This window comes from Pimephales promelas, chromosome 12 (genome assembly GCF_988280905.1).
Source record: "Pimephales promelas chromosome 12, fPimPro1.hap1.1, whole genome shotgun sequence".
Taxonomy (NCBI): domain Eukaryota; kingdom Metazoa; phylum Chordata; class Actinopteri; order Cypriniformes; family Leuciscidae; genus Pimephales; species Pimephales promelas.
Window position 1 is genome coordinate 31,262,326 of NC_142780.1, and position 16,379 is coordinate 31,278,704.

At 36.1% G+C, this 16,379-nt stretch overlaps 1 protein-coding gene across 1 annotated transcript; it reads right to left on the reverse strand.

Moving 5' to 3' along the window:
- Window positions 1-1,336: 1,336 nt before the first annotated feature.
- On the reverse strand, window positions 1,337-13,772 carry gapdhs (glyceraldehyde-3-phosphate dehydrogenase, spermatogenic). Its single transcript, XM_039650853.2, has 11 exons — window positions 13,681-13,772; window positions 7,076-7,135; window positions 6,295-6,391; window positions 5,227-5,333; window positions 4,638-4,728; window positions 4,427-4,545; window positions 4,206-4,287; window positions 2,588-2,739; window positions 2,348-2,510; window positions 2,158-2,255; window positions 1,337-1,727 (listed from the first exon to the last, which is right to left on the reverse strand). The coding sequence occupies exons 2-11, from the start codon at window positions 7,102-7,104 to the stop codon at window positions 1,658-1,660; spliced, it is 1,008 nt and encodes a 335-aa protein (XP_039506787.1). The 5' UTR covers window positions 7,105-7,135; window positions 13,681-13,772; the 3' UTR covers window positions 1,337-1,657.
- Window positions 13,773-16,379: the final 2,607 nt, after the last annotated feature.

Genomic DNA, 16,379 nt, shown 5'->3' on the forward strand with positions numbered 1-16,379 from the left:
TAGTGTAACTGATGCGTAGATTAATATCTTGCCTTAAGTTGTATGTCATAATAATTTGAATCTCGGTGTTTTGCGGGGGAAAAGAAATTAAATAAAGTAGAATTTTGAGTAAGCAAGGACTCCAAGGAGTATAAACGAACTAAAAAATATATATAATATTATAATATTATTTATATATACAATATTACTTTAATAGTATAGTTTATTTGTATAGTTTATTTATAAAAAAAAAGATATGCTTGGACTTCTTGTCAATAAAGGTTTTTTTGCTCTATGTTCTAGTCGGGTCCGTCACTTATTTGGTTCCCCGGAAACATTTCCGTTGTGGACCGTGTTATTTGCAGCGCGTTTCTGTATTTGGTGGTGTTGTGAACGTTTGCAGCGCGTTTCTGTATTTGGTTGTGTTGTGAGTACTTGGAGCACAGGTGTGTTGTGGAACTGATGAAGATGTTTTTCTTAATTTGCGAATGTATTTTTGTATTTGAATGCGTTTTTATAGTTGCACACGTTTTTTTGAATTTGCAATCGTCTTCATCAGGTTGCAGCGCGATGAGCTCTCTCGGCCACCGTACAAAATAGAAGAAATTCAGATAGCTTGTAATGTAAAACAATGAGATATATAGTAGTAGACAACTTTAAAAGTCCACTGTATATCACTTATACCGGGCTTGACCAGGGCTAGTGAGCAAAAAAATGAACGTCAAGTCCTGTATAAAATATACACATGATATATATATATATATATACACACACACACACACAGGGAATTTTAAGTAGTCTGTCACAGTACACTATATCTAATTAATTTTCATTACAAATCTCCCCAATAATGTTTAATTCATTTTAAATTTAAATGTATGATAAAAGCTCTGTAGTTTTTATTGTGGAAGGCAAAGTACACAATGCAACAAAATACAATGATGATTGAGAGATGAACACATAAATGTTCATGTTCAATGTTCAAATCAAAAGCATGTTGTATCATATTTGACTTGATTTTAATATATAAATATATTTGGATAATCAAGTACCGCTAATTTGCTTCAGTCCAGTAAGTGTTCTTCTTCACACATAACAATGTAAAGGTTATTGTTACATTTAATTAAGTACAAGATTTCACAGCAAAATAACACGCATGAAAGGTGGTGTTTTTAGAATTACACAAAAAAGACTTTTACTTACTAAAAAGTATAAACTATCAATCAGATGTAGAAGATTGTGTGGAACAGGTTTTTATTAGAGGCCTTAGAAATGCATGCATTAATTATGATACAGTAAACTATTACCATGATGGCAAATAAGTACACCTTATAAGAGACAAAATGACTGAAACACATTTGTTTTTCCAAACAGTTTAATTAGTTTCTTTTTAAACTGCATTACAGTAGCCTCATATAACATCAGTTATTCTCTTTACACCAACACAACGTGATTACACCCAAAATGGCAACAACTACAGCAATGCCTGTGGAGCGACACTGACACAAATACGGTCAAAAGAAACTAACACGCACATATAGACGTCTACAGAGACGGAGGCGTCTCGTAGGTGGGAACAGGAATGCTTAGGCGTGTCAACTATGGCTTCAGCTATGAATCGAGTGTGTTGAAAAGAAGGAATGGTAGGCGCCATTCTGCTGTCGCAAAACTTGGGAAGTTACTCTTTGGAGTGCATGTACACTAACAGGTCAGCAACACGGTGGCTGTAGCCATATTCATTGTCATACCTGTGAGAAAGAAAGACAAAACAATATTAGAGCACTGCTTTTTCTGATGACTGAAATATAACATAGCGAACTTCATAGAAATAGCTTTGAATAGCAATCTTAAAAATCTCATTATGTTTCTCCCATTTGACAATAAATTTACCTCGCTATTTTTATACTGCATTTTCTCTGAAACAACTTCAAATAATAATAATAATAACAATATAATGATAATTTAGACCTATTAGTCATTGTAGCGAAACACATTCAAAATGTTTAATGCAAAAAATAAGATACAGTAAAATAGTCAAGGCATGTTTTTCACAGAATTTAAGCAAATATTTTTACTTTACCTTATCTATAAAAAACACTGTAAAAGTATTATTCAATATATAGCTTATGCCTAACCCAAGCTACATCTATTTTTAAGCTATATTGTTTTTGAGCTTACCAGGAGATAAGTTTGACAAAGTTGTCATTGAGGGAGATGCCGGCACCAGCATCAAAGATTGAAGAGTGAGTGTCACCAATGAAGTCAGCAGAAACAACCTAAAAGAGTACAAAAATGAATGAAACACCCAATTCGGTCCATTATATGTGAAAATATGCGTGCGAGTTGTGGTCTTCTCAACAACACTTACCGAATCCTCTGTGTATCCCAGAATTCCCTTCATTGGTCCATGAGCGGCCTTCTTGACAGACTCCTTGATTGCAGCGTAGCTGGCGGGCCTTGTGAGGCGGCAGGTGAGGTCAACAACGGACACATCGGCGACTGGCACACGGAACGCCATACCGGTCAGTTTGCTACAAAATAAAGAGAGAAGGTAAACTTCTCCAATCGAGATCAAACTCAATCAATTGATCTTTCTTGTACTACTGACCCGTTAAGCTCAGGAATGACTTTGCCCACAGCCTTGGCAGCGCCAGTAGAAGCAGGGATGATGTTCTGGTGGGCACCACGTCCATCGCGCCAGGCCTTGGCGGAGGGCCCATCCACAGTCTTCTGTGTGGCGGTGTAGGCATGGACTGTGGTCTGTGAAGAGGTAAAGAAAAGAAACAGTGAGAAAGACGCATACACAACTGTTCAAAAGTTTGGGGTCAGGAATATTTTTTTTTTGAAAGACGTCTCTTTTGCTCATCAAGGCTGCATTTATTTGATCAAAAACACAGTAAAAACAGTAATATTGTAAAATATTATTATAATTTGAAATAAATGTTTCCTATTCTAATATATTTTGAAATGAAAAGCTGAATTTTCAGCATCAGTCTTCAGTGTCCTTCAGAAATCATTGTAATATGCTGATTTGCTGCTCAAGAAGCCTTTTCTATAATTATCAATGTTGAAAACAGTTCAATTTTTTCAATTTTTTTTTCAAAAAATCAATTTTTTGTAACATTTTGATCAATTTAATGCAAATAATAAATAAATAAATAACACTGATCCCAAACTTCTGAATGGTAGTAATGAGTAAAAACACCAACGCTAAACAATTAAGCAAAATGACATCCTGCTATGTCCTTGTGCGATTATTAAACCACAAACGGCTACGTTTTAAGTACATTTAAAGTGATTGGGCAGAATAGGTGGATAGTTTTAAGTCAAAATGTCAATTTTACATATTATGTTGCCCACAGACATTATGTTGTCATGCTTTTATGCGTTTTATTTCTAAGCAGCAGCAATGTCATAAGAGATGCAAAATGAATTCGACATTTAACATTTTTTTTATATATATATATTAGGGCTGTCAAAGGATTAATCGCATCCAAAATAAAAGTTTGTGTTTACATAATATATGTGGGTACACTGTGTAGAATTATTTTGTATATATATATACAGTATATATATATATATAAAAAAAATACACACACATGCATGTATATTTAAGAAAAAAATATTATTTATATATAAAATATTTATAATATAAATTATATTTATATATAATTATATATAAATCTATATACAGTACAGTATATACATGAAAATATTTCTTAAATATATACATATATACATGTGTGTGTATTTATATATATAAAATAATTATACACAGTGCACCCACATATATTATGTAAACAAAAACTTTTGGATGTGATTGATCACGATTAATCGTTTGACAGCCCTAATATATATATTTTAAAATCACCAAGAACTCAAAAGGGACATTCTTGTTTTTTATGGAATATTGCAGTATTTATTATAAATGTTTTGTCCATGCACATTTTTAGTTTATTTTATTCATTTTATTCATAATCTTTAATCACCCTCCCCTTTGCAGCGACATCTCATCTCTTATGATGTTTACTGGCGTGAGAGCGGGACAACCTGTCACTCACATGAGATCAACCAATAGCAAACCACAACCATCCCATGATCAAAGTCAAATTCAAAATGCCGTTTCACTCGATTATAGAAGTCACAAAAGGGAAGGAAAGACTATCACCTCATCAGTTTCATATCAACTCAAAGAAGGACTCACGTCACGCCAGGCATCAACTTACCATGAGGGCTTCCTCAATCCCAAAGTTGTCATTAATAACTTTAGCCAGGGGAGCCAAGCAGTTAGTGGTGCAGGATGCATTGCTGTCATGTTTTCAACAAGAAAAACACACTTGTTACCTTTGTTATTGCTAATGTTGCACCAAAACAGAAATGAGGTCATTGTCTTAAACATGCATGCATTAAATAACCCATTTGCATGCATTGGACTTGGTTTGCTCACCTGACAATGGTCATACTGGAGGGGTCATACTTGTCTTGGTTGACTCCCATCACAAACATGGGAGCATCAGGTGATGGGGCGGACACAACCACGCGTTTGGCGCCGCCCTGGATGTGAAGCTATAGGGAACGAATTTCAGAAAATATCAGTATTATAATAACTTCTGATGCTAAATATTATCATTCCAGATCTTGCAGAAAGGCAGACTTACTGAGGCCTTCTCAATGCTGAGGAAGACTCCGGTAGACTCAACTACATACAGAGCACCAGCATCACCCCATGGGATCTCAGCAGGCTTCATGCTAAGTGCAAATAAGACAGAGAATTAGCACAACACTGCAGGATATGCTTGAAATAGCATACTATCATGCTCCTGATTAAAAAAAAAATAGTGTATTCATAAAATAAGCATGAGTTACGAGTTGCCAAAACATTACTGTATCCCACAATGCACTACTTCCAGTGTGATGGATACTATTATCAACTGTAAACTTTGTTTAAAATTGGATTAAAAATGCAAAATAACCACAAGATTATAACTAAAGACTATACAGAGAATTAAACATGCAATGTTTGAAACTTTTATTGGCGCATAACTCCATACTGTTAATACTATGTGTGTTATTAGTACACAGTATGCAGTATATACTGTAAGCAGTATGATGTACATTGCCTAAGTTTCCTAATATGACAGTGTTTACTCTGAACTACAACATAATTGCGGTCTATGTGTCAATGTTGTAGTTATATCCTTACATTCCTGAAGGGTGACTATGATATATAAGGCTAATAAAACTTACCACTGGAACACAGAGATGGCCTGACCATCAACGATCAGTTTTCCATCCTCATGGTGCACTTCTCCCTTGTAACGGCCGTGAGTGGAGTCATACTTGAACATGTAGACCTGTAGGGCAAGATTTATTAATTTTCTTGACTTTTGAAGTTGTTGAAGATTACTGGATTATGATTCATTTTATATAGTAAAGACTCACAAAGATCAATTTATTTTTGAGCTAAGCTTTACCTAAAATGTATATTAACTTAAGAAAATTAGTAATATTTACATATTTTTGCTATTTTCAGCACCATTAAAAGTCTTCAGTGTCACATGATCCTACAGAAATCATTCTTAAGTGATGATTTGTTGCTTAAGAAACATTTCTTATTAATATTATCATGTTGAAAACAGTTGCTGCTTAATATTTATGGAAACCATTATTCATTTTTTCAGGATTCTTTGATGAACAGAAAGTTGAAATTAACAGAATTTATTTGAAATAGAAATCTTTTGCGACATTATAAATGTCTCTGACACTTTTGATCAATTTAAAGCGTCCTTGCTGAATAATAAAAGTATTAAATTCTTTAAAGATAATCTTACTGACCCCAACCATTTGAATGGTGTACATTGCAATAGTTTAACCGGGAAAATGCATTTTGGGGAATTAATTGTGTCTACTGGGAATTGACTGGATCATGAAAATGGCTAGAAAAATAAGAGGGGTTTTTGACATCTTCCGAAAATCATTTCAGAGGTAGAAATTATTTGATCAATATATTAGAATATATATTTAATTTATATTCTTAAATGATATTTAAGAATATAATTGATATTTTTATGATATTTTTATAAATTACATAATGTTTCTCTGACGTAATGTTGTGCACCAACAAAATGTGCACAATAAGACCAATTTCATGTTAGCTTTAAGACTAGATGCTGAAAAATCCCATTAAATCCCAGCAAAAGCAGCATGTTTGAAAGCATCTAAAAGCTTACTCTAAAAAACACTGCAGGTCTATGTTTGTTTAACTTGGCTGATGCTTTACACAATGCCGATCATTTGTGCTTCAGCGAATCTCACCATGTACTGCAGGTCAATGAAGGGGTCGTTGATGGCGGTGACCTTAATTCCCTTCTGCAGGCAGGCCCTGAGGACCAGGCGGCCAATGCGGCCAAATCTACACAAACAGAGAGCAGAGATTATCAAGATATTTCATAATCACACAATCTTGTATCTGATATTTTCACAGATTCTTCTGTCTGTTCGCAGGAAATATGATGGAACATTGAACTGAATGACTGTGCAATTCATTAGAAAAACAAGGGAATATCTACATGGATTTATTTAAATGTGAACGGTAAAAGGAATAATTCATGTTTGTCAGTTGAAATCTGACTGGGTAGACACATTGGCATTGCCTGCATGACTATACGTGTGTGTGCTTCAGTGGATGGAGACTTTAAGCTCATCCTGGGTAATCCTGTCCTTGTAATCATTCTGAATCAGGCCATTTCCTCTGTCTCTCTCTCTTTCTCTCTCTGTATTTTTACAATCTCTATTTATGGAATTATTAGCTCTGTTGCAAAACCTAGTGAGCTTCCTTGCTGTCTCTAGCCTTACGACAGTGTCACAAGTGAAGTGTCAATGAGGTTCGTAAAAGTTGTGAAAGTAGGTTTTTCATATTGAATAATTCCCAATAGTGTGACTTTTATGAATTATTTATTGCATTAAGACAATTCCAAGTGTATTTATTATAATGCACTCAAAATTTTGCATTTAGAGCTTAAAATTCAATTTGTCATGTTGAATTTCATATGTTAAAGCCTTCAAATGTCATGACAGATCAGATCAGTGAACTTACCCATTGATTCCAACGCAAAGCTCAGACATTATTGCAAAAGTGTGGATTGTGGTCTTGAACCTGAAATACGAGAAGACAAAAACAAAGGAGGCTTTTAGAACAACAGCATCAACTTTGCACTTATCCGTCCGGCTGTTTTGGTACCGAATTGTCATTCGTTTTGAATAGTCTCATCTTGTGATTTGTGCCAATCCACAGATAAAAATAATCAAATAAGATGGAACTTGTAAATTCAGTATTTTAATAAAATAATAACTTAATTTAACCATTTCATGATTTACATCATTACACTGTTATTGATTTACTTGGATTATTTTATTTTATTTTCGCAATGTAAGATTTGAATCAAATATTGTAAAACTTTGTACCTTATTTATGACTAAATTAGTGCCTTAAAAGCAGTAGGGGTAGAAAAGGTACAAACATGTCATTTGTAGGGTACTGTCCCAGTGACAAACTGTTTGCATATTGTATCTTCATTTTAGTAGTGTACCGCCCAACCTTACTAGCAGCTTAGTGGTCTGTCTAAACACGCTTGTGGGATTCGTGAACTTTCTCTGAGCCAGTGTGGTGTTTTGTGTGGGGGGAGGGTTAAACTATTCTCAAGTTTGTATTGTTTTCGGGTGCATTAGCATTCTGTCTGGGAAATTTCCAAACCTCGTGCTCACTGGACCTGCATACTTTATTAGCCTGCTGGAGCAGAAGGTCCATTGTGTTTTGACACGTCTTTTATTCTCCCATTTCCATGCAGACTAAGGGGTGGCAAGTCATGCACTCTACAATTTGACCTTAAACTTCCTCATATGCATACAGGAAGTTCAGAAATCTGCTGAAATATTGGCAATGTGGTGGAAGGGGGGATATACATGCATTGCCAAACAATCTTCACTGTGGGTTTCAAAATGCAGCAAGTTGTCACATGCCTGACATCCTTTGCAGTTTTCTCTATTAAGAGTGAAAACCATGGCATGTGTGTGGGAGGGTCTTATGTAATCGAAGCCTGACAATTGGACCAGAGCCAAATATTTTTACATCATGCCATGTATGGATAATGCCTGTTAAGCAAAAAGGGATAAGGAGGAGTTAAATGCAACAGGGAATGGACACATTTACATATGATTTGACTCAATCATTTAAAATACAATGAAAAATAAAAAAGTTAACTAATTTAAATGCAGATAAAAATAAAGTGACTTTCAGTTGATTTAGTTTAGACAAACTGGAAATCTGTAACATCTTTACTTTAGAAATGTTTAGAATAAGTTGATTTCTGCTGTGACTGTTTTAACAGCTAGACGTAAAGTAACATCCCAATGACTTACTTTATTGCTGTATTTTAAACACTACATGCCTGTTTACAAAATAACTCCAGATAAATGCGTTTGGCATTACACTTTGTTTGACATTTTAAGATTTATTTGAGTACTCACAACAAAATATAGCTCTCTAAAAGCCCATAGATGTGGATAGTTGATGTAAAATGTCTGATCTGTTGGGTTTTAGTGAGCTATGGTTTGTTTTGAGTCCACATGTTTATACTTTAATCAAGACAAGTAGTGCACAACCATGTACACTGTCATCAATGAGACAAATGAACAGGTTTTCCATAGACACTATTGATTTGACCTCATCTACCCCTCTGTGCACCATTGAAATGGCCACAAATGACCCTCACGGTCCGCTCGACAAGACAGTCTGGGATCACATGAACTCATTTAAGGTTTGCAATGGATATAAAAATCAATCCATCCTGAAATGGACGAAAAAAAGTTGAAAAATTGTCTTTTTTTGATAGTATGAATGCGGAAGAATAATAAAAATGCTGTGCATGTAAAGTTTCATTGCTAAATCCAAAGGGACAAATGTCCATGAGATTAAGATTTTGAGATGGACACTACAGCAGCAGATTTTGTAGAGGAGAACTGCATGGGAAAGTCATTCACTAGTGAGCACTGAGCAATTCATTTCCCAATGGCAATGGCATTTTCCATTAAAACTGAAAAGAAATCCCCCTCAGGCTCAGAATACAGCAACCAATCAAAGTGACACCTTGACCGATCAACCTAAAGTGAACATCTCACTCAGATGGATCAAACTTAGTTCAGTGTAAAACACCATTTGAATTAGGAATCAATTAAAAAAGATGTTTCCTTGTTTGTGTAATGCTGGTTGTACAAGATGAGCACTGACCCTAAACTCAAATGTGAGTTAATGCACCACAACCAATGCCCCACATCGCCAGACTGGATGAAATCAGGTCATTTGTCTCAAACAACTCAAGGGCACAGTGAGATGAGACAAGGGCTGATGTCTATTTAGAAATAGGGTGACTTATTCTGATGCCAATGTCCTTGTAAATCTCATTATCAAATTATTAAATTTTTCAGTGTATTATAGTCACATCTAGATTAGTACCAACTACAATATAATGGCAATGTTTCATATTCAGGAAATGTGCTGATGTTAGTGATGATGAAAGAAGGAAGCTCAGTCAGTCTGTCATAGCATGCATTAAGACAAAGCGTCCTTGCATCTGGCTGTGTGAAACTGAAGACATCCCTGTAATCTCCTAATCTGCCCATGTGTGTGTGTGTGAACCATGTACTGCACCTGACCGCGTTGACTAATCCTAATCCAAGTCCCCAATTCAATGCGGTTAAGGACTCCCAGGATGCACTGCACTAAAAATGACAGGCTGACTAGCAGATTCAGCCTCAAGATAAACTGGTGCATTTAGTATGCAAGTGCTGCTGGTGCAGAAATTCTTTATTTTTTGGCAAAATACTATTTGACAGAGTGCCCTTTGCTTAGTTTTAGACCCATCCAATGGAGGTTAAGCTCAGAAATCATCAATAAATTAATCAAAGTCAAATGATCACATGACGTTGACAGGGTCATTCAGTGCAGGAAAACAATGTCCATGTCAGCATCTTTGGTTTCCCTTCTTCCTCTCTGACTTCTTTTCTTTGGATTTTTTATTTTAGTGATGGATTTTGATGATTGGTTGTGTGATTCATTTGATTCACAGCAAATTGTGTCGCTATGCATGTTTGTCAATAGATGAGTATAACCCTCTTTTGTCTTCTTAGAAAACTCGAATGACAAAAAGAACAGTGGAACAGAGTCAATGAGAACTGGTTTCCTGCCAAAAGCCTGCGCTCTCCAATTAGACCTGGATCAAATGACACACCCACCTCTGAACTGACCCTAAACTCAATTCCCCCACTGTTCTGTTCAGAGTCTCTCAGTCTTACCAACGCTGTCACGTGCATATCATGTGTAACATGATGCCAAACATTAAATGAGAATTTTCTCATTATTATTAATTCTGTCTCCATAATGTGATGGGATAAATACACTATGCACACATCGGTGATCACACATCACCAGACCGCAACAGTCAAGTAAATAAATATCCCATTTATTTTGACCTTCTATAAGCTTGAGATACAAGTTGTCATCTCTTTATCTCTTTTATAAATGAATGTTATTGATCTAATGTGTTGGCGTTAATGTTTCTTATTTACTTCGAATGGGTGACGTCATTGCTGAACTGAATTGTGGGTTCAGTTGCTTCGCATCACTGGCGTTGCTTGCGGCAGGCGTTTAGAATTAGACAATTAGAAAGCTAATGCAAATACCTTAGTACAGACGCTAGCCAATTGCGTTCATTCGGTAAAGTAATGTGATTGGCTGTTGTCACCATGACAGTCACGTCAGCACCAAGCTTCAGACACGCCTATTATTATAAATAAATAATTTTTTTATTTTTTTATTATTATTTATCTTGTAAATTTTAATCAAAATGTCAGAACTCGATCATTCGGTTGACTTCATGCCAGACTTTAAACTCCAATCATTTAGTCGGTTTAAACCCCACCTTTGTTTTGCAATCGACTGCAAACCCACCCTGCTTTTTCCTCTTTCGATATGGAGGAAAAGATACATCCCTACTCCTATAACATTACGACTTTAAGCAAAGGCATTCGCTTTTGTAGAAGCCATAAATCAGTAACAACTTTTAAATGTGTAAAAAAAAAATGTTTTTAATTGCTGAATTCATGGTGTAGAACTTAAGTCTTGCCTACCATAAAAGGCCTACAATAAACTACGTTATATGACTGAATAATTGTTTATAGTCATTACTGTGATTATATTACAATATTAAATGTATAGTTTACGTATAAGTGTCTTTTATTATGTTTTATTAGTCTCTCTCTGTATTAATTTAGCTCTATTTGACAGGATTGCTCAATCTACTAATGCAGTAGGAAGGACGTCTAACCCACATCTTCTCTCTTAGAAACAAGAGGACAGTATTTACTCTGACCCATCATGTGGGCATTACCTCTGACCAAAAACACCCCGAAGGACAGAACAAGGACACGGAGACGAGTAAAACCAGGACAGTTTTCCTGGGACACACATACTGTCATTTAAGTGGAAACTTCTAATGCCGTCTGGCACATAATGAAACAGGAACTTTGAAGTGTCACTTCAGAAAAAATAGCAAGCAACTATTGACAAAAGAAAAGGGCTTTGGACCCTTGTTTTTAATATTATAAATGACCAATATTAAGAAATTGAGTACAGCAGTATTGTATTCCTGGTGGTGTGCCTTTAAGGCATCCTGAGGAACTGCTGCGTCATTCCAGCCAGACAATAGCAGCCAAGGAAAACATGTTTTCAGAGAACGGATAATTACTTTAACTAGTCTAATACATACATGTCTAACATTAGGGCCATTATTTGTGTGCCAATAGTCACATTTGGCTTCAGTAGCAATTGGTATGATGTAAGAAAATTAAATTACGGAACACTGCAACCTACTGTTCCCGTTCTTTTCAGTTTTTATTTTTAGGACATGTTTGAGAAGGGAATGGTATTTATACTGTAAATTCCAAGGGTGTTAATTATAGACTGTAAAACCCTAGAGGGAAAAACAACTAGTGCACAGTCTGCATGACTGTACTGTAGTGCATTTCTGTAATATTAAACATGCAGTATGCCATTTTCTTAAACTATTTTAGACTCTTGTATGTAGACATTGTATGACAATGCACAAATTAAGATTTTATTGTAATCTGAGCTGTGCGACATCTGGACAATTTTGATGAGGCAGACACAAGTGTCAAACCAGTGAACATCAATGTCACTGATGTCATGATGAATTAATCAGCGCAATGGGCCAACAAATGCCCAATAAAATTTCTATAGGCTTCTTTTTCACGTCATATTATAATTTATGAACACCCAAATGTGTCTGGTATAAGGTAACAAGTGACACTTAAATTGCCAGCTGAAGGCCCTTCTTGTTGCCAATGGCAACTGCAGAGTCAGACTGCAGAAGGTCAATATGGGGGATAGAGACAACGCCAGCATGTCCCTTCTTTGCATACACATAATATATTTCATATTCTTCAAACTGCATGAGCATTATTAGTAACATAGATTATGATAAATTATCACAGCATAATAGTGAATAAAATGCATAACATACTGAAACACATCTTATGTGTTTGGTTGGTATAGCTAGGAAATCGTCTTAAACCGGCTAAAACTAGCAAACCACCATAGGCTGCATCATACCATCTGTTTTAGTAATCAGGGTATGAGCATGAAATGACTATAAAAGCCAAGCGAAGTTCAGTATTTGCTCATGATTTTCAGATCTTAGTCATGTTCGCCACTGCAGCATCGAAACACGACTCCAGTCACGTACATGAGGGAGACAATCTGCCATGATTCTCACCGTGTCAACTGTGTCCTGTCCAAATTTACATTAAAATACATGTGTATAAGCCCTGGCATATTTATATTCTCGTATAATGCATTCACAAAGCCACTATTATTCAACGACATGTTGATTAATCGCAAGGCGTTATATCATATTTGACCTTGACGGCTCATGTAACCTCCATGATGCGAGTGATGTCCTTTGGGTCGGACATCATTTCTGTTTATCTGCTTTTAAATGCATTAGAGCGCAAACAATTACTTTTAATGTTAAAAAGGGGGGACTGCGTTTCCATCTTCATTAACGTTACTTATTTGTCAATATCAGTAAGTTGACTAAATAAAACTAACTCGCGACTCAAATAATATCTACAAAAAAATGCGCTCGCACGACACAGTCGCAATTCGAGAAGAAAAAACACATCAAATTCATTTTCCTCCCCCTATTTCGCAGCATCTTTAGCAGATGGTACATTCTGGAATGATATGACGCAATGAGACCACCGCGAGAGCAGGGCACCGACCAGTCTATGGCAGTGACGCTGCTTCATTCTTCAACATTTATTTGCCACAAAAGATGCTAATATTTCATATGAATTACATTTGTTGTTTATGTTTTGTAATAAAACTCTGGAATATGTGTATAATGTCGGATAAAATGGATGAATGAACCACGCCTCCGGCCACACTATATTCGTGCATCACGCAGAAACTGAAACGATTATATAACCGGTTTCGCAAAAGCCCAAACGCAGTAAACAACATACTGAAAAGCTAAACGTCATCTTGAAAAAGTTTAGCAAGTGTAAGACATTTCACAATTAAATAATTCGACCCAATAATGATGTGGACCATGAGGAAGAACTCACCTCCTTTAGTGATGCTGCTGCGGCTTCTGCTCAGTTTCCGCGTAATGCCGCACCTTTTTATACCAGACACGTGCCACCGGGGCTGGTCGCTATGGCAATCTGACGTCATATCGTGTTCGTATAATAATTTTAAAGAAGCGTATAAGAGCTATATCTATCACGAAGACTGGGTAAGACGATACTATACAAGGACATAGAGCAGATACTTAGCCTAGCATGCCTGAAACATGCGCACTTCGCAGATGTATAGATCTGATAGACTTCCAAAATGCGAAATAAAACGGTAAAAAAAAAATGCATGCTCCATGCAGAATTGTATTGACAATAACACTATTTAATTGACGTTTTCCCCTCTGAAAGGTGAATTCTGACAGTTAAGGAAAGACAGCGCGTCATTATAAAGATGCAGTTTTAAAAGGTCATAAGACATTATGCGCAATAATAGGCTAATAACTAGGCTACTTGTCAAATAACTTGTTGATTCGTGCTTTCAAAGCATTGCTAAATTAATACGTTCATGTTTGGTTTAATCATTCTTATATATTTTGAAAACTTCTAGATACTAGGATAGATAGATAGATAGATAGATAGATAGATAGATAGATAGATAGATAGATAGATAGATAGATAGATAGATAGATAGATAGATAGATAGATAGATAGATAGATAGATAGATAGATAAAAAACGTGCTCAAATGGCATGCATTTAATATTAATTTGTTCAACATAAATCTCATTGCCTTCTATTTGATATTATGGTGAATGTCCAAGTCTCAATGAAAAGTCAGAAATGAGCTTGCATGAATGTAACGTCAGGTTGAGGAAAGAGTGGAATTCCGCACGCACGCCACGCAGCAGCACGTGACCTTGACAGTGGCGAGGCGGATGCAGATGCAGATACGTGAGAGTCGGCGCGTTGGTGCTGCAGAGAGAGGGACGGTGGGCGGGGTGTCCATAAAACTGAAAAATATCAAATTAGCATACAAACGTATCAAAAATTGGTGACCCATATTTGCATATTTACGCGTTCTTTGGTCTTTTTATGCTTGAAAAAGAACACAATTTGCGTTATTTTTCAAATTAGAACTAATGTCACGGCGACCTCGTGTGGTGAACTTGTGAACTTGTTACAAAAGACTGTAACAGACTCCAAAAAACATTGGGACAGAGGCAAGTTTACCACTGACACATACATTTTTGGGGAATTGAGGATACTAATTGTTGCAATAAGACATCTGCTCAACGGTCCCTGATCGTCGTTGTCTGATTCTCCTTTTCATTATGGGCCCTACATTTTTATTAAGAGACAGATCTGGACTGCAGGCAAGCAGCACATCCACTGTAAGTGTAGAAACCACTATTTTACCATGGTACCACCAGGCCTGGCATTGTCTTGCTTCTAATAAAAGATGTCAGTCTCTGTACCAATAAGCCTTTACATCAATAGTACCTTAATGCAAGTCATCCATGCCGTTTTGACTGATGCACCCCATGATAGATGTTTGCTTTTGTACTGGTTGCTGATGAAAATCTGGATGGTCTCTTTCATCTTTGGGACGGAGAACTCGATGTCCCGACTCGATTTTCTTTCCAAAAACATGCTTAAATGTAGACTCATCTAACCACAGCTGTCGTTTAGATCATCTGAGATGAGCTCAGGCAGCATCACTGCATTGAACGTATGTATAGCTTTCTTCTTGCGTATCAAAAATTCAAAGTAGCATTTTTTGATGCATCCTCAGATATTTGTTAAGTGAAAATGGTTTTCCAAAGTACTCCTGAGCCCATGTGGCTGTATTTAACACAGTAGCATGACGTTTTCTCATGCATTGACATCTGAGGGCTCAAAGGTCATGCAACAGAGTTTTCCTGCCTTACGCTAGATTTACTGAGATTTCTCTGGATTCCCTAATTCTTGTCACAATATTATGTACGGCAAATGGTGAAAGACCTAAATACTTTGCAATGTTGCATTGCAATATCAGATTTGTTTGACAATTCTCTGATGAAATTTGGCACAAAGTGGTGAGCCATGACCAGTTTTTGCTTGTGAAGACTGAGGAGCTTCTCAATCACTATACTCTCGCCTAATAATCAATTCACCTGCTGACTGAATCAAAACAGTTTAACTTGGATATTCTATAATCTTTTCACTTTCATGTACAACAGATGGATCCTTTGCGGCCTTGCCCAGTGTGCCAGTGACAAAGATTTGTTTTTGTTTGTTTTTTAGATAAATTGACGCATTACACTTTTGAATGTATTGGGTACTAAAATATCTAATAATAGTGTTGGCATATCTTACTAATATGTCATTATGTATAGTTTATACTCTTTATATAGAAATGGACCATGGTAAACATAATTATACAGTTTGTGTTTTAAAACCGTTTTAGGCAGTTTAATATAACTTTCAAAAAAGTCTAGTACAAATGTTACTGTCATTAATCAACGGCAGCTGTTATAGTTGCTAGGCGGAAAGAACAGGCCTTCGTGGCTAGACGTTCTTACTCTGTTGGCCAAACTATTGTTTTACCTTAACTTGTACATTCTGCCTTTTGTGAACAAATATTTGGTTAATATTCTAGTATTTTGTACTTTGACAGTCAGACAGGCGGATGCGCTTTTACCGTTGGATTAAAAAAGTTTATAATTGTGATAATAACAACAAGTGGAAGGAGAATATAAAACTGAACTA

Bases quoted from the DNA above. Each gene is read 5' to 3' on its own strand.
- gapdhs (XM_039650853.2), bottom strand. From the start codon at position 7,104: ATGTCTGAGCTTTGCGTTGGAATCAATGG. The intron at 2,740-4,205 runs GTAAGTTGATGC...ACCTCTTCACAG, and splicing joins GGATTGAGGAAGCCCTCATG to ACCACAGTCCATGCCTACAC. The intron at 2,256-2,347 runs GTAAGTGTTGTT...GTACTCTTTTAG, and splicing joins TGGGATACACAGAGGATTCG to GTTGTTTCTGCTGACTTCAT.